This window comes from Neofelis nebulosa, chromosome X, assembly GCF_028018385.1.
Source record: "Neofelis nebulosa isolate mNeoNeb1 chromosome X, mNeoNeb1.pri, whole genome shotgun sequence".
NCBI classification, from domain to species: domain Eukaryota; kingdom Metazoa; phylum Chordata; class Mammalia; order Carnivora; family Felidae; genus Neofelis; species Neofelis nebulosa.
Window position 1 is genome coordinate 33,790,364 of NC_080800.1, and position 22,880 is coordinate 33,813,243.

Genomic DNA, 22,880 nt, shown 5'->3' on the forward strand with positions numbered 1-22,880 from the left:
GTTCTAATACCTTGATATTCTGATTTGTGTAATTGCTATAATGGAATTTGAACTCTTTGAAAGAAAGTTATAAAACAATGTTAAATGACAGTAGTATAATTTTCCAAAGCAAGCCAGGAAACTTGGGTTCTAAAGCTCACTGTTATTTACTAGAGTAAAAAAAAAAAACCTGGAAAGTATTTTAAAATCTACCACAAAAGGGGGTGGGGCAATAAGATCAAATGGTTTCAAAGCTTACTTATGTTCACCCTTTAAAGAACAGCTAATTCCAACATTATGAAACTACTCCTGATCCTAGAAAACTCCATAATTGAAATTAAAAATATACTAGAGGGAATCAATGGCAGATTAGAATATGAAGAAGAACAAATAGATGATCTGGAAGACAGGGTAGTGGGAGGCAAACAAGCTGAACAGCAATGAGAAAAAAGAATAATACAAAATTAGAATAGCTTATGGGAATTCAGTGACATCATTAAGCATAATAATATTTACATTATAGGGATCCCAGAAGAAAAGGAGAGAGAAAAGTAGGCAGAAACTTATTTAAAGAAATAATAGCTGAAAGATTCCATAATCTGGGTAAGGAAATAAACATCCATGTCAAAAAGGCACAGAGAGTCCACAATAAAATCCACCCAAGGAGGTTCACATCAACACACATAATAATTAAAGTGGAAAAAAATAATGATAGAGAATTTTATTTTTTAATACAATTTATTGACAAATTGGTTGCCATATAATACCCAATGCTCATCCCAACAAGTGCCCTCAAAAGCAGCAAGAGAAAATAGTTACATACAAGGGAAACACCATGTGTCTATCAGCTGAGTTTTCATCCGAAACTTTCCAGGCTAGAAGGGAGTGGCATGGTATATTCAAAGTGCTGGGAAAAAAAAAAACAAACCTACAACCAAGAATACTCAGCAAAGTTATTCAGAACTGAAAATGAGATACAGAGTTGCCCAGATGAACAAAAGGTAAAGGACTTCAACACCAAAACTGAATCAAGAAGAAATAGAAGATTTGAACAGACCAATTAGTAACAATGAAATTGAATCAGTAATCAAAAAACTCCCAACAAACAAAAGTCCAGGACCAGATGGCTTCACAGGTGAATTCTACCAAATATTTGAAGAAGAATTAATACCTATTTTTCTCAAAATTTCCAAAACATAGAAGAGGAAGAAGACTTTCACATGAATTCTACAAGGCCAGCATTACACTGATAACAAAACCAAATCAAGACACTACAAAAAGAAAACTATAGGCCAATATCTCTGCTGAACAGAGATGCAAAAATCCTCCATAAAATATTAGTAAACCAAATCCAACAGCACATTTAAAAAATAATTCACCACGGGATGCCTGGGTGACTCAGTTGGTTAAATATCTGACTCTTAGTTTCGGCTCAGGTCATGATCTCATAGTTCCTGAGTTCAAGCCTCACATTGGGCTCTGTGCTGACAGTACAGAGCCTGCTTGGAATTCTATCTCTCCCCCTCTCTCTGCCCCTCCCCTGCTCGCTCTCTCTCTCTCTCTCTAGTTCGCTCTCAAAAATAAATAAGTAAACTTAAAAAAATCATTCACAATCAAGTGGGATTTATCCCAGGGTTGCAAGTGTGGTTCATTATTCACAAATTAATTAACATTATATATCACATTAACAAGACAAAGGAAAACCATATGATCATTAGATGCATTTGACAAAATACAATATCCATTCATAATAAAAACCCTGAACAAAGGGAAACTAGGGGGAACATATCTTAACATAAAGGCCATATATGAAAAAGCTGAGCGCAAACATCATACTCAATGGTGGTAAACTGAGAGCTTTTCCTCTAAGATCAGAAACAAGGCAAAGATGTCTACTCTTACCACTTTTATGCAACATAGTGCTCCATGTCCTAGCCACAACAATAAGGAAACAAAAGGCATCCAAATTGATAAGGAAGAAGTAAAATGCTCAGTATTTGCATATAACATGATACTGTATATAGAAAACCCTTAAGACTCCACCAAAAAAACTATTAGAACTGATGAGTGAATTCAGTAAAGTCATAGGATACAAAATTAATACACAGAAATCTGTTGCATTTCTATACACTAATAATGAAGTAGCAGAAAGAGAAATTAAGAAAATGATCCCATTTACAATTGCACCACAAATAATAAAATACCTGGAAATAAAATTAATCAAGGAGGTGAAAGACTCATAGTCTGAAAACTATAAAACAGTGATGAAAGAAAGAGCACTTAAGCAAATGGAAAGATATTCCATGCTCATGGAGTGGAAGATCCAATATTGTTAAAGTGTTCATACTACCCAAAACGATCTATGGATTTAATGCAATCCCTACCAAAATACCAACAACATTTTTCACAGAACTAGAACAAATAATCCTAAAATTTGTATGGAACCAGAAAAGACCCTGAATAGCCAAAGCAATCTTGAAAAAGAAAAATCTGGAGGTATCACAATCCCAGATTTCAAGATCTACTATAAATCTGTACTAAGGAGTATGGCACTGGCACATAAAGAGACACATAGGTCAATGGAACAGAATGTAGAGTTCAGAAATAAACCCACACTTCGATGGTCAATTAATCTATTGCAAAGGAGACAAGAATATGCAGTGGGGGAAAAGATGGTCTTTCCAACAAATGGTGCTGGGAAAACTGGACAGCAACATGCAGAACAATGAAACTGGACTAGCTTCTTACACCACACACAACAACAAACTCAAAATGGATTAAAGACCTAAATGTGTGACCTGAAACCATAAAAGTTCTAGCAAAAAAATATAGGAAGTAATTTCTTTCATATCTGCTGTAGAAATATTTTTCTAGATATGTCTCCTCAGGCAAGGGAAATGAAAGCAAAATTAAACTATTGGGACTACACCGAAATAACAGGCTTTTGTCCCATGAAGGAAACTGTCAACAACAAAAAAGGGCAACCTACTGAATGAGAGAATATATGTACAAATGTTTTATCCGTTAAGGGGTTAATGTCCAAAATATAGAGGGATGTTATACAACTCAAATCCAATTAAACTGTGAGCAAGGGGCCTTAATAAACATTTTCCCAAAGAAAAGGTACAGATTTCCAGCAAACACTTGAAAAGATGCTTAGCATCACTAATCATCAGAGAAATGCAAATTAAAACCACAATGAGCTGTCACTTTACACTTGTCAGAATGGCTAGAATCAAAAAGACAAGAAATAACAAGTGTTGATGAGGATGTGGAGAAAAAGGACCCTTCATGCACTGTTGGTGGGAATGCAAACTGATGTAGCCTCTGTGAAAAACAGTATGGAAGGTCCTCAAAAAATTAACAAGGGATGGGGCGCCTGGGTGGCTCAGTTGGTTAAGCGTCCAACTTTGGCTCAGGTCATGATCTCACAGTCTGTGAGTTCAAGCCCCACGTCAGGCTCTGTGCTGACAGCTCAGAGCCTGGAGCCTGCTTCAGATTCTGTGTCTGCCTCTCTCTCTGACCCTCCCCCGTTCATGCTCTGTCTCTCTCTGTCTCAAAAATAAATAAACATTAAAAAATTTTTAAAAAAATTAACAAGAGAATTTCCATATAATCCAGTAATTCCACTACTGGGTACTTATCCGAATAAGACAAAAAAGTAAATTGAAAAGATATACGCACCCCTACATTTATTGTAGCATTATTTGTAATATCCAAGATATTGAAGCAGCCTAAGCATCCATAGATGAGTGGATAAAGATATATCCACACACACACAGATGGACCTAGAGGGCAGAATTCTATGTGAAAAAAGTCCGAGAAAGACAAATACCATATGATTTCACTTATATGTGGAATGTTAAAAAAAAAACAAATGAATAAACTAATAAAAAGCAGAACTAGACCTATAAGTACAGAGAAGAAACTGGTGATTGCCAGAGCAGACTGGGGTGGGCAATGAATGAGTTCATGAGTTGGAGCCCTGCGATGGGCTCTGCAGGGACAGCACACAGAGTGGGCTTGGGATTTGGCCTCTGCCTCTCCCCCACTCGTGTGCACGCACTTACTTCCTTGCTCTTTGTCTCTCTCTCTCTCAAAAAAATAACCGAAAAAGAATATTCATAGCAACTTTGATAATGATAGAAAAAACTCTGGAAACAACCCAAACATTTAGCAACAGAAAATGGATAAAGTGTGGGGTATGAAACCATTGACTAATAAATAAAAATGAACAAATGATAACATTATGCAACAACTTGGATGACTCTTAAAAGACTATAATGTCGAGACAAAGAGGCAAAACCCAAAAGAGCCTCTTACATTTAATTGTATTTACATACAATTTAGAAACAGGCAAAGCAATATCATATTGTTTAGGAATGAATGCTTAGGTAGCAAAAATAGAAAGAAAAGGAAGGATGTGATTACCATAAGAGTTAAGATATTATTTCAAAGATGAGAGAAAGAGGTCTGTGACATTGACAGAGCACAAAGGGGGCTTCTACTCGATCACTTAATATTATTATACTGTACAATTATGTTTGATGCACTTTTCTCCATGTGTGATATTTTAGAATTTGTTTTAGTTTAAAGCACAGAATTATATATATATATATATATATATATATATATTATATATATATCTATATCTCAATTTATAACAACATGGTTAAAGGAAATTCTTATGTATGACTGCTCAGATTTCTGTGTGCACAATTTTATATGATTTTTCACATAAATAAGGACATATGGAATAGAATATATAAAATATTAGTTTAACCTGGGGTGAGAGGAGATGGAGGAGAGGAGAAGCAAAAAAGGTGTTCATGTAAAAAAAAGTATGCATGATATATTCCATTTATGTGTGGTTGTGTATGTAGGCATGTGTGTGTACATATCATAAAACTATTGAAACTTGATCATTAAGATATTAGTGGGAGTCCTGAGTTTAATTTATATTTATCTATATTGTTTGCAAATTTTTACTGTAAAAAGGCATTGCATGATTAACCAAAGGAAAAACCACTTTATCATGTAGGAGAAGAAAAGCAGAATCTGGAATTTTGGACAAGAATCCAGTGTCTAAAAGAGTTAATTCTGTTGGAGAGGTTTTTAAGATCTATTTCCCCATATTGACAGTATACACACATGCATAAACCCATTTTCTTTTTAGTTAAATAATTTAAGTACCTTGCCCAAAGCTTAGAGATCAGGGAGGTAGAAATTGAACACCCAGGTTTGTGTGATTCTAAATTTCATGTTCTTTTCATAAAACAAGCACCAGTAGGAAGGAGACCCCAATCCTCTGATGAAATAATTCACGTTGAATGGATAGCAAAAGAGAAAAACCTCAGAATAAGGTGATTTATAGATACTTGTATCTAATAGTCCAGGTATTTAAAAACAAAGTGGTTTTGGAAGTGAAAACTCTTTCTAGGAAAGAAAGAAACTAAAGCACTGATGTTCTCCTCCTTCCTTAGGACTCCTTGGAAGAGACTGGGGAAGGCATTAATGACTTAGTGTCCTCACGGTTTTCGGCAAACACCCACAGTCTAGCAAGTGGCCTGTCAACCGTAAGCATTTATCTAGCCTGTGACTGGAAGTTGCTTCTTTCTCTTGTTGATTCTCTGTACTTTTTTTCAAAGGAGATAGGAATGTTCTTGGGAATATGTGTGATAGTGAGTTAAATGTCATTATAATCACCTGCTTGCCTTTTGGCCACAGAAAACGTTTTGGTCTAATTTTGTATGGGTTTTTCCTTCCCTCTCCTTCCATGGTCCTCGCCCAGTTTTTAAAACATCTTCCCTCCCCGGTTCAGGCTCTCATCACCTCAAACCTATAAACTATCATAGTTCTCTGCATACATTTATTTCCCTGCCCCCGTTCTCTCAATTTCCCAACCGTCCACCATGCTGCTGCTAGTCGTTTTCCTCAAATGCATACCCAGTCGGGTTTCTCTCCTACTCAGACACTGTCCATAGCTTTTCACTGCCTGTAGAATAAAGTCCCTCCTTACTTTCATGTTCAAGGCTTTGCTTGAGAAGTAGGCTTTAGGAGCCCCCGTGTCCTCATATCCATCTATGTGTATATGCCTGTAGGTCTTTTTTTTTTTTTGCTTCTCTGATTTCTGTCTGTTGCTCTAATACCCTTTTTCCTTTTGACCTTTGGGCGACTTTCTTAAAGAGTTCTCCAGCAGGCTCTGACAGGAAGTGGACCTACCTGAATGTCCCTGATGCTGACTCAGACACTGTGAGTTTTCAGTCTTTCCTTGGCCTTCTTTCCAACCATACTTCACAAATTTCATGGTACGGGAAATCTGATAAGGTGGGCACATTTTCCAGCATTTATCTTTTCCTGCCTTGTGTGTAATTAACCAGAGTTTCTCTTTAAAGGGTAAACAACATTATCAGAATCCAAGTAGTCCAAGGGAAGAAAAGATCATTAAACATGAGAACCTGAGTGCCAGTCAAAAGACACATGGTTCAAAATGATTTACCATTTACGAAACCTCTTTGAAATGAACATCTCTATTTTAAATCACATTAACTTGGTTAAGAGCATACTGGTTGGTTAGGAGCAAAATTGCCTTAATTTCTCCCAAGCTCCAGCATTTGTGGGTTCTTACATTTTCTTCTATCTATAGGGTCCCCCTGCTTACTGAGGACCTTTTTGAAAATGTGGCTACTGAGGGATGTGATGTCGACACAACTTAGTGGGGAGGCATGGTAGGGAGGTCCTCAGACTAAAAATCTGAAGATCTTGCTTCCTGCCTTGGCTCTGCCAGTAATTTCTGGAGGCCAGAGTTTCGTCTTCTGTAACAGGGAGTAGAGGCGTATTCTTGAAGCCCTTGAAAGTCAAAGCATAGTCTATGCACCAGCAACATCGCATCCCCTAGGGCAGAGACTCTCACACTGTCCATTCACAGAACCCCTAGTGATTCTTTGATCCTACTCCTGAGCCAAAAATAACACCTGACCAACCCATGTATCGAGTAGTTAGTGATGTGAAATGTTGGGGTCTGGGAGTGAACAGCCAAGAAAGAATTCTTGAGATGTCTTTGGTGGAAAAAGGTGGTTTTGTGAAAGCACAGGGACAGGCAGGAAGAGCTTTCTGTGGGCAGAAAGAGCTGCACTGGGGGTGTGAGGAGTGGACTGGTTATATACTTTCAAAGTGGGAGGGGGTGAGGGATAGTATAAGCCTCTAAGGAATTTGGAAGCAAGATTTCCGGGACCTTGAGGGGCTAGCTGCTGTGAAAGGTGAGGGTATTTACATAGTCTAGTAAAACCTTAGTCACGAGACCCTTCAGATGTATACCAGGGGGCCGTATGCTTGGAGGATGATTGCAAACATGTATCTTGCAGGGAGAGGGGGAGCGGTGGGTAGAGATAAAGGAAGTTTCCAAAGGGATTTTTATGTTAGAGACTTACAGGGTCCTGGAGGTCAGGCTGATGTCAAGCTAAGGTTGCCTTTTGCCTCTAGCAAAGTATTAGCATCAAGGCAGTTGAGTTCCTGGAGGAAAGTCACCCTGCCTGTCTCAGACTTGTCAATGGGCTGAAACGGAAAATTTAATTTTTTCTAGATTTCTTTTGCCTTTGTTTTCCACATCAGTTAGGTTAAAAAACTTAATAAGCACTGCTATGCAAACAACTTAGTAGACAGGTGGAACAATAATACACATACATTGAAAGAAAAATATTTTTATTCCACTCTTAAATAGCTCTTATTCCTTACTAATGGGATGTGGTTGCCTGTTGGGCACTTCACAACTTGTCAAATCTTGGACTCTGATTGAACAGCACCTCTTTTATTTCCTGTTCCACATTGATTTTTATGCAGCACTTTTTTTTTTTTTTTTCACGGCAACTGTCAAAAACTCAGCTTCACACCGTTAGGACTTACCTGAAAAGAATAAATTGTGATTTAATGTTGACATCGTGAACTACCGTAAACAGTTTGCACCATGTCTGATAGATGTCGCTGTGTTTCCCTTGAAACTTTAAAATATCCTGTACTGCCCCTGTGCATGTGCTGCGGTACTCTGGGATGCCTCAATACACATTTTGGAAGCTGTGGGCCTAGGCGTTTGTTAGAAAAGCAGACTCTCAGACCCCACTGGGGACTAACTGGACCCGAATCATCATTTGACAGAGATCCCCAGGTGATTTATGTGCAATTAAAGTTTGAAAAGCACTGCTCAAAGCCACCTGTTACTATGAAAAATTTGTTGCGTTTTAGGGCTGGGAAAGACCAATTAGATCACTCACTGGCTCTCTTGAAATTATCATTTTTAAGTAATCATGGAATTCTTAAGCCCTAGACTCCAGCTGAGAAGAGATGCTAGGCACATCACCCACATCCTGTTCTTTGATGGGTCTCTACTCTGAGTAACTAGAGGAACATGATGACTTTTGTTAGGCATATCTGAAAAGTGGGAAGCCTGGGCTCTCTTTGTACTCACTATAATCCTTCCCACGAGTTCACAGACAGGGCTTTTGAAACTACTGGGTCACTCATGAAAGCCTTTCAAGTGGTCTCTTGTGACAGTTGTGTTGCTAAGATACAGTTTGGGCACTCAAGGATACTTTTGTTACATTTAATTTAAATATGTCCCTTGCCACTTATTCATTCGGGTAGATTTGGACTGTTTTTCTCTTACATTTTATTTTATTTGTTGGTTGGTGTGTAATTTTTTTGCTTACTCAGATTTTGTGGGTTGTTATTTTATAGAGGTTTACAAAGTTCTGGTCTCATACTACCCATGTGACCACAACAGCTGCTCAGGGAATTCACAACAGCCAAGGGTATATGATGTTCTTCTGGCCTGCCCTTGTTAAAGCTGCAGTTACGGCTTCCCAGAGACTGATGGGATGCTCTCTGGGGGTGTCAGAGAGGAAACCTTGTGTCTCCTGCTAGCACAGAATATATGAGCTTTTCTTTGTCCTGATGGATGCATTCTAGACCTTGAAGTAGACTGACCTTGAGTCTACCAGTGAGAAAGGTGAAAGCTACATGAATCGGGAGAGGATGTGGGATTGGAAATGCCTCAGTGACCCTGTATTCATTAGAAGTGAATAAACAAAGGCTATTTGCCACCCAGAAAGGCAATGCTTCCCTTCTCAGCAAGTTTCCTGCCTCCCTTACTAATGCTCCTTAAATCTTCTTGCCCCTTCCCAGGCTTGGACTTTATACAATACCAGAGAAACCAGCAAAACAAGTGATTTTTGCTTTCTTCTCTCACCCTACACCTTCCTGCTCATTATAACAAATAAGAATTGTAATTGAATGAAGGGGGTGGCTTCTGTGAGGAGACAATGAGAATAACACTGGACACCTGTCTTCATCTCGTTTATTCCAGACCAGCCTTAACAGCATGATGAGTGTTTACAGTGAAACAGGAGACTATGGCAACGTGAAGGTCAGTGGTGAAATCCTTCTTCACATCAGCTACTGCTACAAAACTGGCGGGCTCTACATTTTTGTCAAGAACTGCAGAAATCTGGCCATAGGAGATGAAAAGAAACAGAGGACAGATGCGTAAGTATATAGCATATTCCTCAGACTCTTTCAATCACTGCTTCCTTTGTCAGTATGTGTGTTTTTGTTTCAGAAGACTCTTAGCATTCCTCTTGATTCGGAGCCTTTTCAGGAGGTTGTCCCTTTTCTCCTGTGCTACACTTCCAGATATTCTCTTAGGTGTACATATAATGATTTTGTCCGTGATTATCTGAGTTTTTAAAAAGCTGTTAGTCACCGTGATTCAGGACTGGCACATTTGTAGTTTACGCAGAGGCAGCCGTTTGAGATACAGGCTGGCTGACACATGGGCACACCCCAGGATGTGTGAGTGTCCTGTTCTGGGAGAACCTCCAGAGAAAATCACCAAGCTGTTAACCCACTTGAACGACTCAAAAGGACAATTTTGAGGCTCTCAGGATTCCAGGTATCAGCTGGGAGGCAGATGGGGACCATGACACATTGGAAGGGAACCAGATGAAAGATGTGTCAGTGCTTCCCAAGATCACTGCCAGGTTTGCTGGTTTACTAGGAGGACTCCCGGAACTCCACATGTAGTGATAATCAGCAAAGAAAAAAGGCATATGTGGTGAAGTTCTAAAGAATCCAGGCTTAAACCTCCAAGTGTCCTTTCCCACTGGAGTTACACAGGATGTGCTTAATTTTTCCCAGCAACAAGTTATGGCAGCATATGTACAATGTTGTCCACCAGAGGAGCTCATTTAGAGACTCAGCTGGTCACATACCAAAATTCCAGTGTCCCAGAAGGAGAGCAGGTGTTCTGCATAAGCCATATTATTTTTTTTTTCAACTTTTTTTTTTAATTTATTTTTGGGACAGAGAGAGACAGAGCATGAACGGGGGAGGGGCAGAGAGAGAGGGAGACACAGAATCGGAAACGGGCTCCAGGCTCCGAGCCATCAGCCCAGAGCCTGACACGGGGCTCGAACTCACGGACCGCGAGATCGTGACCTGGCTGAAGTCGGACGCTTAACCGACTGTGCCACCCAGGCGCCCCAAACCATATTATTTTTTGCACATAGTTTAGTCACAGTGAGCCCCTTTATCTGTTCTGGAAGTGATGAGAATCCTCCCGGAATCCAAGTTTCCAGATGCCAGCCAACCGCTAACCTTGTAAGCAAGCGTTTCTCAGGACAGCAAAATGAGGCCTGCTGTGTTATGTCACCCCTTTCCTTCATAATAGGTGACCTAGGTTCAATACACAACTCAAAGAAGCTGTTTCCAAGTGTCTTAAGATCAGAGAATAGTTTGGTCTACCTACTTCCTCAGGTAACTATCAGCGGGCTTCAGGACCAATATAGTCATTTAGAGTAGCATGGAAACAGGTCATTTAGAGCTCTGGTAGATGTGCCTCACCCTCTTGTACATTGCAGTCTTGTACATTTCTAAGTCTGCCTTGACTTGGATGCCCCCGCTCCAAGAGACTCCTGGGATAGCTCAACACAAGGTGTTGGGTAGAATTGTTATTGTGACATCAGGTTATTATTTCCTATTTGTTCTTTTCCGTCATTTTCCTTCATTTACCCATCACCATTGATTCCACTCATCTGAAGTCCTGACATCTGAATGGAGAAGACTACAACCCTGTGGTATTTTCTGAGACCATTGATCCTATAAATAGATGACATTTATTGAGTAGTATAATATGTCAGCTCCCCGTACGTATCAACCAATTTAATTCTTAGAATGCTATAAGTTACTGTTACTATCCCAGTTTTACAGATGAAGAAACTGAGGCATAGAGAGGTTAAGTAATTTCTTGAGTTTACCAAAGCCAGTGAGGCATGGAGTGATTCAGACCTAGTTGGATCGACTCCAGAGCCCACACTATTTATCACTATACTACTTTTCTCTTATTGAAGGTCCAGAGTTATATTTTAAGGTGTCCTGCTGTGCAGACTATATTCTCTTTGGTTTCTCATGTGTGCTGGCCTATTCCCTTCACCTCTTTTATTCGCTGAAGCCCCTATTTCTTGCAAAGTAAAAGTTTCCCAATAACTACTTTCATGTGTTATCGTTTACAGTTATGTCAAGTCGTACCTTCTTCCTGACACGTCCAGAAACAACAAACGCAAGACTAAGATCAGAACAGGCACCAATCCAGAATTCAACGAGACATTAAAGGTAAGTACGTGCGCTCTCGTATTAACTCAGGTGATACTGTTCACACCCTCATTGGTTTAAAAGTAACTTTGGAGGATTTGCATGTCCAGGCGTAAATATCTTTTAGAAAAGTAGAATGTGAATAAATTAGTGTAATACCCTTGGCTTTCCTGACAGTTCTTGCACGAGAACAACTGTAAATCGCTCTTCCTCTGCTTATTTCTCTGCTGCTGCTAAAGTTACACCTTAAGTAAATATGATCCAGTGAAATTACATTTGAGCTGGTGCATCTTGTCTAAAAGACATTTCGCACTTGGGAAAGCTATTTTTTTTCCTAGTTCCCCTTAAGAGGAGTTTGTCACAATTTTGACATTAACTCAGGAAGTCACTTTGTACACACTCATTGTTCTGCTAGCACAGCATGAATATGTACTGTTTCTTGTGAGCTTTCAGAATTTGGCTAAATTTAGGCTTGTGGGTAATGAACAGTGGAGATGCAAGGTTGGATTTGGCTAGTCTCCAATCCTAGAGACATGACTTTTCCCCATGGGCTTCTATGTGACAACCCCTTCTCTCACCCTGGGCCAATCTAGCCTGGTAAGAACGATCTGAGGAGACTGGAATGTAGAAGTTATTGCTAGTTGCAGGGAAATTTATCGACCTTGTGCCCAGAGTGATGGAGTCAGAGTCCACCATAGCGGGAAATTGGTGAATGGGAACATCCATCAATGGGGTCACGTTTAGAAGCAGGAGCCAATATGAAGATAGATCAAAATGGGAACGAATGAATATAGGCAGGGGGTGAATCCAGTGGCCATAATAGGATAGCAAAACTGAGCCCAAGCAGAATAGATAGAGTGACCTGGCAAATTCAGGAAGCAGGAAGCCAAGGTTAATCATGTCAGGAAAAGTAAGGACAGGTAAGGATGTAAATCCAAGATCAAGAAGAGGTCTGAAGTGTGTCTCAGGTGGTAGTTGCAAGCAGGAGATTTGAGGGTGTGTAGGCATGAGTCAGTGGATAATGTTCTGCTGGAAAAAGAAAAGCTACCCCAGCAATATTTTCTTTCTGCTCAGTCTACATATTTGTCTCTTTATTCCTGCATTTATGCTACCCTTTATGGAGTTTGGTGTTTGCAAGTTTCTCACTTATTGTAGACTCAGGGTCTGTCGTTCTCTCTTGTCCAGCAAGAGAGCAGATGCAGGATTGAAATGTGAGAGAGGCTAATGTCCCAGAGGAGAAAAGTGCCCAGAGTAAGGGTCCTTGCTCCGTTTTTATTAGGATCAGAAGGCTTATATGCTAACTAATTTGGATGTAAATGAAAAAAATAAAATAAAATTGAAAATAAAAAAAAAGGAAGGTTTATAAGCCTGATGGGTGTGCACAAAGAGACAATGAAACTGTGAACATTAACTCATGGGCATGGGGGCAAGGGGGTTTTGAAGATATGTGGTGTTAGGGGTTTGGGTCAATACAAAACAAAATTCTGGTGCTGGGCATAAGGTTGTTTATAGCATACATGAGGCCCCACCTGTTTACTTAAACTGGCCTAGGGCACAAGAAAGACCGAGCATGCTACCTCAGGGCCAACAAGGCACCTTTCTTTTGCTAATTAGCTCCACTCTTGGCAACTTTGCCCTGCTGGGGTCTAAAGTCCTGTTTACCTGTTTACCTATTTTGGTCCTTCCTTCCTGTGAAAGCAGCTTTCTGCTGTTGTATTAAGTTGAGGGGCGTTTCCACCCTGAATTCCTAATCTTGTTTACCTCAGTTTTCATGCTTTCATCCTGAGGCCTTTCTATTCCTATATCTTTGTCCTATGCTGGGGGCCTTTGCCCTGTTTACCTAATCTTGTTTACCCAAACTTGGGTGTGTTCATCCTATGACTTTCTAATTCTTTATGCCTCCTTAACCCATCAGTGCAAGCTCAGGGAATTCCTAAGCTTATTCCCCACACTCACTGACAACACTTTTCTGGATTTGGGGGTTCTCATTATGAATAAAATAAAAGAAGTTGGAGGGCACCTGAGTGGCTCCATTGGTCGAGTGTCTGACTTCGGCTCAGGTCATGATGTCACGGTTCATGAGTTTGAGTCCCTTGTCGGGCTCTGTGCTGACAGCTCAGAGCCTGGAGCCTACTTCGGATTCTGTGTCTCCCTCTCCATCTCTGCCCCTCCCCTGCTAGTGTGCTCTCTCGCTCTCGCTCTCGCTCTCTCTCTCAAAAATAAATAAACATTAAAAAAAAAGTTGGAGAGTTGATATATCAAACCTTAAGCTTACAGAGTAGATGTTGGAAAAATGATTAGCAAATGAAACCCAAGTAAAACTGGAAAGGAGACAAGCTTCATCACTTATTAATATATTTGAAGTTTACTGACTTTGTCCTCAGTGATTTGCTGAAATATCTTTCAGCGCGAGGTCTAACACAAAATCAGTTTATGGAATAGAACCCCAGTTGTAGCGTAAACAAAGAAAAATAAAGTTTTTGTGTTTGTTGTTCATATTATAATGTTATAATGCATATCGTGTATGCATTATATATAATGTTGTTCATATTATAAGGTTCATAATGCATATCCAAAAGATGGTGGAAATACATTTCAGCCCGTTGTAGAATTGGGCAGAGCCCTCCATGTGGAGTGTGATGTTGTGAATCTCATTTGCAGTACACCATCAGCCATACCCAGCTGGAAACAAGAACTCTGCAGCTCTCAGTCTGGCATTATGATCGATTTGGACGTAACAGCTTCCTTGGGGAGGTGGAGATTCCTTTTGACTCATGGAATTTTGAAAATCCAAGTGATGAGTGGTTTGTGCTTCAGCCCAAGGTAGGAAATGCTTCCAGATTAATTAAACAGTTTTGCAGTGAGACAAGTTATGAACAAAATTGATGTCATAGGCCTAAAGAATCTGAAGACTTCTAATATTCAAGTGATAATCTGAACAGATTAGTGCAGCTAATTTTGGAATAGTATAATAAACGTAAATCTGTTCCTTGGAACTCCTCCTTTAATACAGACTCTATAATGCAAGTCACATAGTCATGTATATTATTAATTTGACTTGCTAAAAATGTATTCATCATTTGCAGGTCTCCATGGATAAACAAAAGGAATGCATTATGTGATCCTATCATAATAGAAAGTACTCAATTTCACATAAGCAAAAACAGATCCATAGAGCCAATCGGTATCAAAGCATTCTCTCTCTTCCTGATTCTCCACTATTCAGACAGACCGAAGCAGGCGTGATCTTGCCTTGGCTCACATAAGGAAGTAACCAGTAGCTAAAGTATCTGGTTTTCTACATTCCCACTTTTGAGATTCATAACCTAGGTCTTGAGTTATATTCGGAAAAGCCATCTTAAAGCTGATTCTAGAAATTAAGTGCAATATAGCATGTTCTGAACTAGACCAGCAGTACCTTGGATTCACTCTATGCAACGGAGTCTCTCTACAGTAATTTTTTAAGTCAAAAGTGAGATTTAAAAAAAAAGGTCACATTTATGTAACCAAAGATTGTTCTTTATATACAGAGAGGCAAAAAGAACATGATGGTAAAGATAGTAGACTCAAATCAGACTTTCTGGGTTCAGTCCTGGCTTCGTGACTGTGTGACCTTAGGCAAATTATTTAACTTCCCAGGCTTTGGTGTTCTCATTTGTGATACAATAATTGGATAGATCTTACTGGGATGTTCTGAGGCTTGAAGAAGCACTCTATATGATGCTCACAGTACTGCGTCAGGCACATTTTAAGCTCTCAGTCAATGCTAGGTAGTATTTATGTTACATTATAGTCCCTATGTTGCAAGTGACAGAAACCCCAGCTCATACTGCTCAAAAAATAAAAGGAAATTATTGGCCAGTGATTATCAAGCATGGCTTGATCCAGATGCTCAAATCTTATCAAGGCCCTGGACACTCTTGGTCTCTCTTCTGTCTGTCGGCTTCATCTTTAGACCTCATGCAGTTGGCTTCCCTCACTGGTTCCAGTATGCTTCTCTTGGCCACTACAACACCTGGAAGCCTCTCATGCTTGCACCACACTGTCCAGGAGAAGAAAGATTTCCTACTCCTCCAGCAGTCCAACCAGTGCCCTGGGCCTGGTTCTCATTCTGATTACATCAGTTGCCCATCCTAAGCTAATTGCTGTGGCCAGCTGGGGAGGTGGGGTACATCAGCTGACTTAAGACGATCAGAACCTACTCTGGTCCTGAAGGTGATATTGCCCCAAAGGAAATCTAAAGGAATGGTGGGTGAGTGGATGCTAGACAGCAAAACATGCATTGATCATCATCAATAGCAGCACTGTTCACAGCTAAAGGTACAACAGGCATTGTGAGATAAGTGTCATTATTTCCGTGTTATGTGTGGAGATTGAGGCTCAGAAGTTACATACAGCTTTCTGGTGGAGTTTTATAATTGTAGACCTTAAGCTTGGTGTGAATAATTCATGGAAAATCTTCGGGAAGTATATTTGGGCTGGGGTAAAGTGATAATAAAATATAATAAAAGTCCTTAAAATAACTGCAAGCCCATGACTCACATAAATATGATAAAAATAGGAAGTGCAATATTAACAAGAAATAAGTCCACAGTAGGATTAGCATTCCCCTGACATGAACTGGGGGAAATATTTGGTCATTACAACACTAAGTCTCTTGGAATTGAATGACAAGCCCTACAATAAAGGATAGCACTTAATCTGATTTAACAGTCTCCTGTCACTTTCTTCCTTTTGTGCATAATGGGTGAGCACCATAGACTCTTAAGTTAGAAGATGTTCGAGACATTATGCGATGCAGGACACAGATGAAGGACAAGTAACATTCATTTCAATACATAAAATTGCCTGTCATAAATTTAACATTAAAACACAGAGGGGGTATTTGGAAAACAACTTGGAGGCTTCCAGACAGTTGCCTGGAAATGGTTGAAGGATGTGCACTGGGGCGCTATCTGAGCTCTCCCAGGCATCCTCTGTGCTCAGGGACCAACCACTTTCCATGGCAATCACCTTCACATTACCACCGAGTGATTTCACTTTCTATCGTAAGGGCGAAGTAGTTCTCTGAGCCTGCTCAAAAGTTCTGATTTCATTTAATGTCTTTCCAGAGAAAGAGCTCTGACTCCTCGGTCCTCTACCAGGTCGCCTTGGATTCCTTTCACCATGACTGTTAGGAGTTTTGTCTCCAACAGCTTTCACCTGAGTCTCTGTTTAGAAGCCTCTCCTCAGGCTACTGTAGCTTTTTCTCACGTGAGCAGAGAGCCAGAAGCTCCTAGGAGCTTACATACGCCCTGCCACAAGGCAACCCTTTACCAATAACTAATAGATGAGGGAGTCTGAAAGCACAGTTAATTCCCTGAGAGCGGCGGGGGGGGGGGGGGGGGGGGGCGGGGAAGGAGTGGTGCCCCAAGGCATTACTTAGACTCTACAGCTTTGCTGCCAGATCAGGCTATGCCCTTACCTGGCTTCCTCTCCTTCCCTGACCTTTTTCCCATCACCCCTTGGCTGGTCTATCCTGGGAGCGATTTTTTTGTTGAGTGCTTTATTTTTATTTTTTATTTTTTAAATTTAAATCCAAGTTAACATAGAGTGTACTAATAATTTCAGGAATAGAATTTAGTGATTCAGCACTTGCATATAGCCCCTAGTATTCATCCCAACAAGTGCCTTCCTTAATGCCCCTACCCCTTTAGCCTTCTCCCCGCCCAACACCCCGCCAGCAACCCTCAGTTTGTCCTCTGTATTTAAGAGTCTCTTATGTTTGTCTCCCTCTGTTTTTTATCTTATTTTTGCTTCCCTTCCCTTATGTGCATCTGTTTTGTATCTTAAATTCCACATATGAGTGAAATCATATGATATTTGTCTTTCTCTGACTTATTTCGCTTAGCATAATACGTTCTAGTTCCATCCATGTTCTTGCAAATGGCAAGATTTCATTCTTTTTGATCACCGAGTAATATTCCACTGTGTGTGTGTGTGTGTGTGTGTGTGTGTGTGTGTACACACATATATATATATATACACACACACCCCATCTTCTTTATCCATTTATCAGTCGATGGACGTTTGGGCTCTTTCCATAGTTAGGCCTTTGTTCACAGTGCTGCTATAAACATTGGGGTGCATGTGCCTCATCGAATCGGCACTCTGGGAGCAATTCTTAATAAGTCACGTGCATAAGAATGCTCACTTCAGAGTCAGCTTCTGGGGAACTCAATATAGTTCACGTCTCTAATCCAGATCATCTTTCTCTGCAAAGAAATAGATGACGCCTATGGATACATATAAGTGTCTCTGACATGCATAGAGGAAAGCCCGCAGATTCGGCCTCGCTTAGGTGCCATGCCTTCCAGAAATGGGGAGGGCAGGTGCACCATAACTCTGTACACTGCCTCCTGTCCCTTAGTGGCCCGTCCTCAGGAGGAGCTGTATGGGCTCTGTAGTGACAGCTATGAGAGCTGTCACTTCATTTTCAGTCTCCTGTCTCAGACACTTCAAGGCAGTAGTCACTTCATCAGCTGTACCTACAGGATGAGCAGCCCGGAGTCTTGATGTTTTCTTGTAGATTATCCAGCTGAGGAGGTAAAGTGTAAGCTGCAGAGAACCAATTTCTTTAGGGATAGAGGATCAGAATTAATAGTCCTTTAAAGCATTTGGAAATACTGACATCCTTTTGCAGTGGGAATACTGGAAGGACAGAGTGCCTTATTTCTTATTGACTCTGTGTTAGTGACAGTCCCTCGCCACCTGCCTTTGTCTTTGCTAGGTCTTACGGCACTCAGCCGGTGAGGAGGCTGGTGCAGACAGAGAAAGAGCTCAAGATGTCACGCGTACCGTAAAGTAGTTTCACAGTATAACTTCTATTTCACTGCATGACGTGAGCTTGTTTATTAGCTGTAACTCATTATCTTTCTGAAAGGCATGTTAGGTAGTTAGACAAGAAGTGTTTGTCAGTATGAATTGCCTTTCATGTCTTCCCAGAAGGTGCTATTATAAAAGCAAGGAGCTTTGAAAACCCACAGCAAGCTCAAGTGTTTTCCAAGGAAATCTTCTCTGTTCTGCCTTCAGGCAGAGAGTAAATGTAAGTTCCTGTGAAATTATTACCTAGCTAAAAGGCTCTCTCTGTATTTGGCAGTTTGGGCAGACACTTGTCCATAATTTATTACCACCACCTTACACCTATAAATGTACTAGAAACTCCGCTTTCAACTCTGATGGAATGTGGGTCTCTCTCTCTTTTCAAAATGCAGACGATAACAGGTGTTACCTGATGACGCCACACCTAGGCTTGGTCCGCTGCCTTCACTGGTTCCCAACTGCTTATGGTTGAATAAATCCCAACCCATCACCCTGGTACTTAGTGGCCCCTTGATATGGCCCAGCCATATGTGGTTCCCCATGGCTTTCATTCACATAAGCCAACACCTGCCAGTCTTTGTAGGGGAGGAGCCAGCCCTTAAGCTGCTGATGTGGTCTTGGTCTGTGGGAGTGGAAAGCCAGAGCAGCCTGAGTAAGTTTCCTGGAGGTTGAGGGCAGAGCCCTTGATCAGTAAGTGATGGGTGAAGGAACATACATAATAAACACTCTGATTCCCTTGTCTCTGGTTGGGACAGCTCTGACATGTGATCTCTCTTGTCTCCAGAGCTCCCCTGTGGAACTGAGCAAGTTGCTCACCGTATAAAACTTTGCCTTATATCACAGCCTTCTTAAGTCTGTCTTCATTTTGTGGTCCCACTTCTCCACTCCCTTTCCTGATAAAACACTCTAAGATAAAGTTGTGTCTTAAAGTCTTCCAGGCAACCCAGAGTAGACACCTTGTTTCCATCCTCCTTGCCACAACCTCCCTTCACACACACCTCTAATCACGCCTGACTTCCTACCAGTTCTTAAACACATTTTATACAGTCCCCACTATATTTTGATCGTGAGTATCTTGCTCATACTTCTTTCTTAACCCAGACTGACCTTCTTCCCATCCTGTATTTATCAGTCATCATATCTCCTCTCCTTTAAGCACCAAGCAAAGGCCACCTCTTTATCCCAGTCTAGATTATTCTCTTCCCACAGTAGTTTCTTTGCATCTGTATCAGAGCAACTGTCATCCTTTGACCTGAGTTTGAAATAGTAGGTCAGTTAATAAAACCACAGAAATTACATACCTACAAACATGCACCCCCAGTGCATTTCTTAATCATTTATTTTAACTTAAATGTGCATTTATTTTAAAGTCTTCTAATATAGTAATAAATCATTTCGTTTGAGTATAGTTTCAATGATTAGAATTCTTCCATATCTTCCTGGCATAAATTCTGACCTTAATGCATTATAATCAGTAATTTCTAGTTTGAGCTTTTCTAAAGTGCAATAAGAACCTAAGAATGCTTTCAAAGTAAACCAAACATAAAAGCTTTCTAAATATTCATGATTATTTTTTTCAGTTTATTTTTTCATTTTATTTGTTTTAGAGAGAGAGAAAGCATTCATGAGCAGGAGAGGGGTAGGGGGTGGGGAGAGACGGAGAGAGGGAGAGAGGGAGAGAGGGAGAGAGGGAGAGAGAGAGAGAGAGAGGGAGAGAGGGAGAGGGAGAGGGAGAGGGAATCCCAAGCAGGCTCCACGTTCAGCATGGAGCTTGACGTGGGGCTCGTTCTAATGACCCTGGGATCATGACTCCAGCCAAAATCAAGAGTCCAACGCTCAACCTATTGAGCCACCCAGTGCCCCTCATGATTGTTTTCTAATCTTTTACAGCTTTGAGCCCAAACATAACCCAATAGCAAATTTATTTTCAAATACTTAGGTCTTCAGAAGTATTCGGCTTAATTTTGGGGCGCCTGGGCGGCTCAGTCGGTTAAGCATCCAACTTCAGCTCAAGTAATGATCTTGCAGTTCGTGAGTTCGAGCCCCGCACCGGGCTCTGTGCTGCCAGCTCAGAGCCTGGAGCCTGCTTCAGATTCTGTGTCTCCCTCTCTCTCTGCCTCTCCCCTGCTCATACTCTGTCTCTCTCAAAAATAAATACATATTTTTTAAAAATTAAAAATATTCAGCTCAATTTTTATAGTAGTAGTTGTCTTTTTCTTCTCTTTAGTGTATTAATATTAACTTATATAATTAGAACCACAAACATGCCTGGCATAAAGAGCCTGGGAGACTAATTCACCTAGCTTTTGATGAGCACAGTTCAGCTGATAGAAGTAGGCATGCATGGTCTTTGTATAGAGGATCTGCTCTTCATTGGGAATGGAGAACATTAATCTGATGAATCAGTTAAATAAGGGCAGATTAACAGAGCTTCTGTTGAATATATGTCTCCTGGATAGAGTGAAAACTCATAGAAAGCAAGGTCTGTGTCTTATGTGTCCCTACAGCACTCAGCAAAATGCCTTAAAAGCATTACTACAAGAAGGTGTTCCATATGTGTTGGTAGAATTGAATGCGTTGCATTATACCATTTTTCTGAGCAGAAGGTGGTTTAATAATGTAACACGTTGGTATGTCAGAAGATGACATTGCCTTGGAATTTCTGAGCAAGAATGCCAAAAATATCCCAAGACGTTAGTATATGTGCTGCCAAAGCAAGCACATATCCCAAAGACCTGAGATACATGCAGGCTACAGGATAACTCACTCCACTGAATTTCTTTGGTATGTGTTTATAATGCTACAGGACTTTATCTGTACTATTTTCTACTCTCATAAGAATTCAAGACTGGGGGCACCTGGGTGGCTCAGTCTGTTAAGCGACTGACTTTGGCTCAGGTCATGATCTCACAGTTTGTGGGTTCGAGCCCCACGTCGGGCTCTGTGCTGACAGCTCAGAGCCTGGAGCCTGCTTCGGATTCTGTGTCTCCCTCTGTCTCTGCTCCTTCCCCACTCACAGTCTGTCTGTCTGTCTGTCTGTCTGTCTGTCTTTCTCTCAAAAATAAATAAAACATTTAAAAAAAGATTTGAAGACTGTATTTACAAAAAGTCACCAGTATATTTTAAGCTAAATACCAATGGAACATTAATAAATCCCAATAATGCATGTTTTAGCCTCTACTAATATACTATATATTAGTATGTGATACCCACACATATCACTTTTTCCTAACAACATATTTTCCTATCCAAAACTTTCAGCCAAAAGCAAATAGAGCCTGCATTGGTTAACTGTTGTATAGAGACTACCCTAAACCTTAGTGGTTTAATGTTTATTTTGAGAGAGAGAGAGAGAGAGAGAGAGAGAGAGAGAAGAGACGAGACGAGACATGTGAGCAGGAGAGAGTCAGAAAAAGAGGGAGAGAGAAATCCCAAGCAGTCTATGTGCTGGGCCTGACATGGGGCTTGAACCCACAAACCGTGAGATCATGAGTTGAGCTGAAATCAAGAGTTGAGCTGAAATCAACCAATTGAGCCACCCAGGTGCCCCTAAACCTTAGTGGTTTAAAACAATTTATTATTGCACATGATTCTGGGGGTGACTGGGCTCAGCTAGGTGGTTCTCATTTAAGGTCTCTCATGTGGTTGCAGCTAGATGGTAGACTGAGGCTCTGAAGTCATATGAAGGCTTGACTATGCTGGTTGTTCAAGTTGGCTGTCTCACACTTAATGTTAGCTGCCAGCTGGGAATTCAGCTAGGCCTGCCAACCAGAGCACCTACATGTGGCTCCTCCATGTAGCTTGGGCCTCAACATCATGGCTTCTCAAAAGAGCACCCCAAGAATATCCATTCTAAGAGGGGAAGTAGAAGCTGTTAATCTTAGGGTTGGGGCCCAGAAACTGGCACATTGTCACTTTTGTCATGGTCTACTATTCAAAGCAATCACAAGGTCCACTCATCCAAAGAGAGAGGATAAATACCCCACCTCTCATTGGCTGTAGTATCAAAAAGTTATGACGTCTTTAATCTGCTACAATGTCCATTAGAACTTTCCATTTGTGACATTCTCATTAAGTAAAATTTACTAAAACTGTCAAAACAAAATTCCTTTTACAAGGCACGTGACTTACAACAGTTAAAAATTAGACAGTCTATTTCACCATCCAATCTCATGTTTACCCCTAGTAAGAAGATTGAATAAAATACTTCAAATGATTTTTCCCACCCTTACTAATAAGTTTTACCACGACCAAGAGGAAAGTCAGGGAAGGATTCCTTTTCCTGGTAATAGTCTCTGTCTTTGCTGAAGCTTGAACAGCCTCTGGCTTCACTGTGAGTTTTGGGGTTTCTGAATTCTTTTGGTCTACCCTCTCAGAAGACAGCAGTTCTCAGCCCTTGA

General features: G+C 40.6%; 1 protein-coding gene across 7 annotated transcripts in view; it reads left to right on the top strand.

The window, feature by feature from the left end:
* Positions 1-22,880, top strand: part of SYTL5 (synaptotagmin like 5) — a 272,831-nt gene that overhangs the window by 237,266 nt on the left and 12,685 nt on the right. For 5 of the 7 annotated variants that reach the window (XR_009256972.1, XM_058712816.1, XM_058712819.1 and 2 more), the window contains exons 10-14: positions 5,463-5,555; positions 6,166-6,231; positions 9,338-9,516; positions 11,541-11,640; positions 14,281-14,442. Coding sequence is in view for 6 of the 7 variants with exons in the window: in XM_058712816.1 (XP_058568799.1) it covers positions 5,463-5,555; positions 6,166-6,231; positions 9,338-9,516; positions 11,541-11,640; positions 14,281-14,442 (600 nt within the window). In the remaining variant the exon portion in view is untranslated. The remainder of the gene's footprint in view (positions 1-5,462; positions 5,556-6,165; positions 6,232-9,337; positions 9,517-11,540; positions 11,641-14,280; positions 14,443-22,880) is intronic. The other 2 variants (XM_058712821.1, XM_058712822.1) reach the window with 1 other exon arrangement.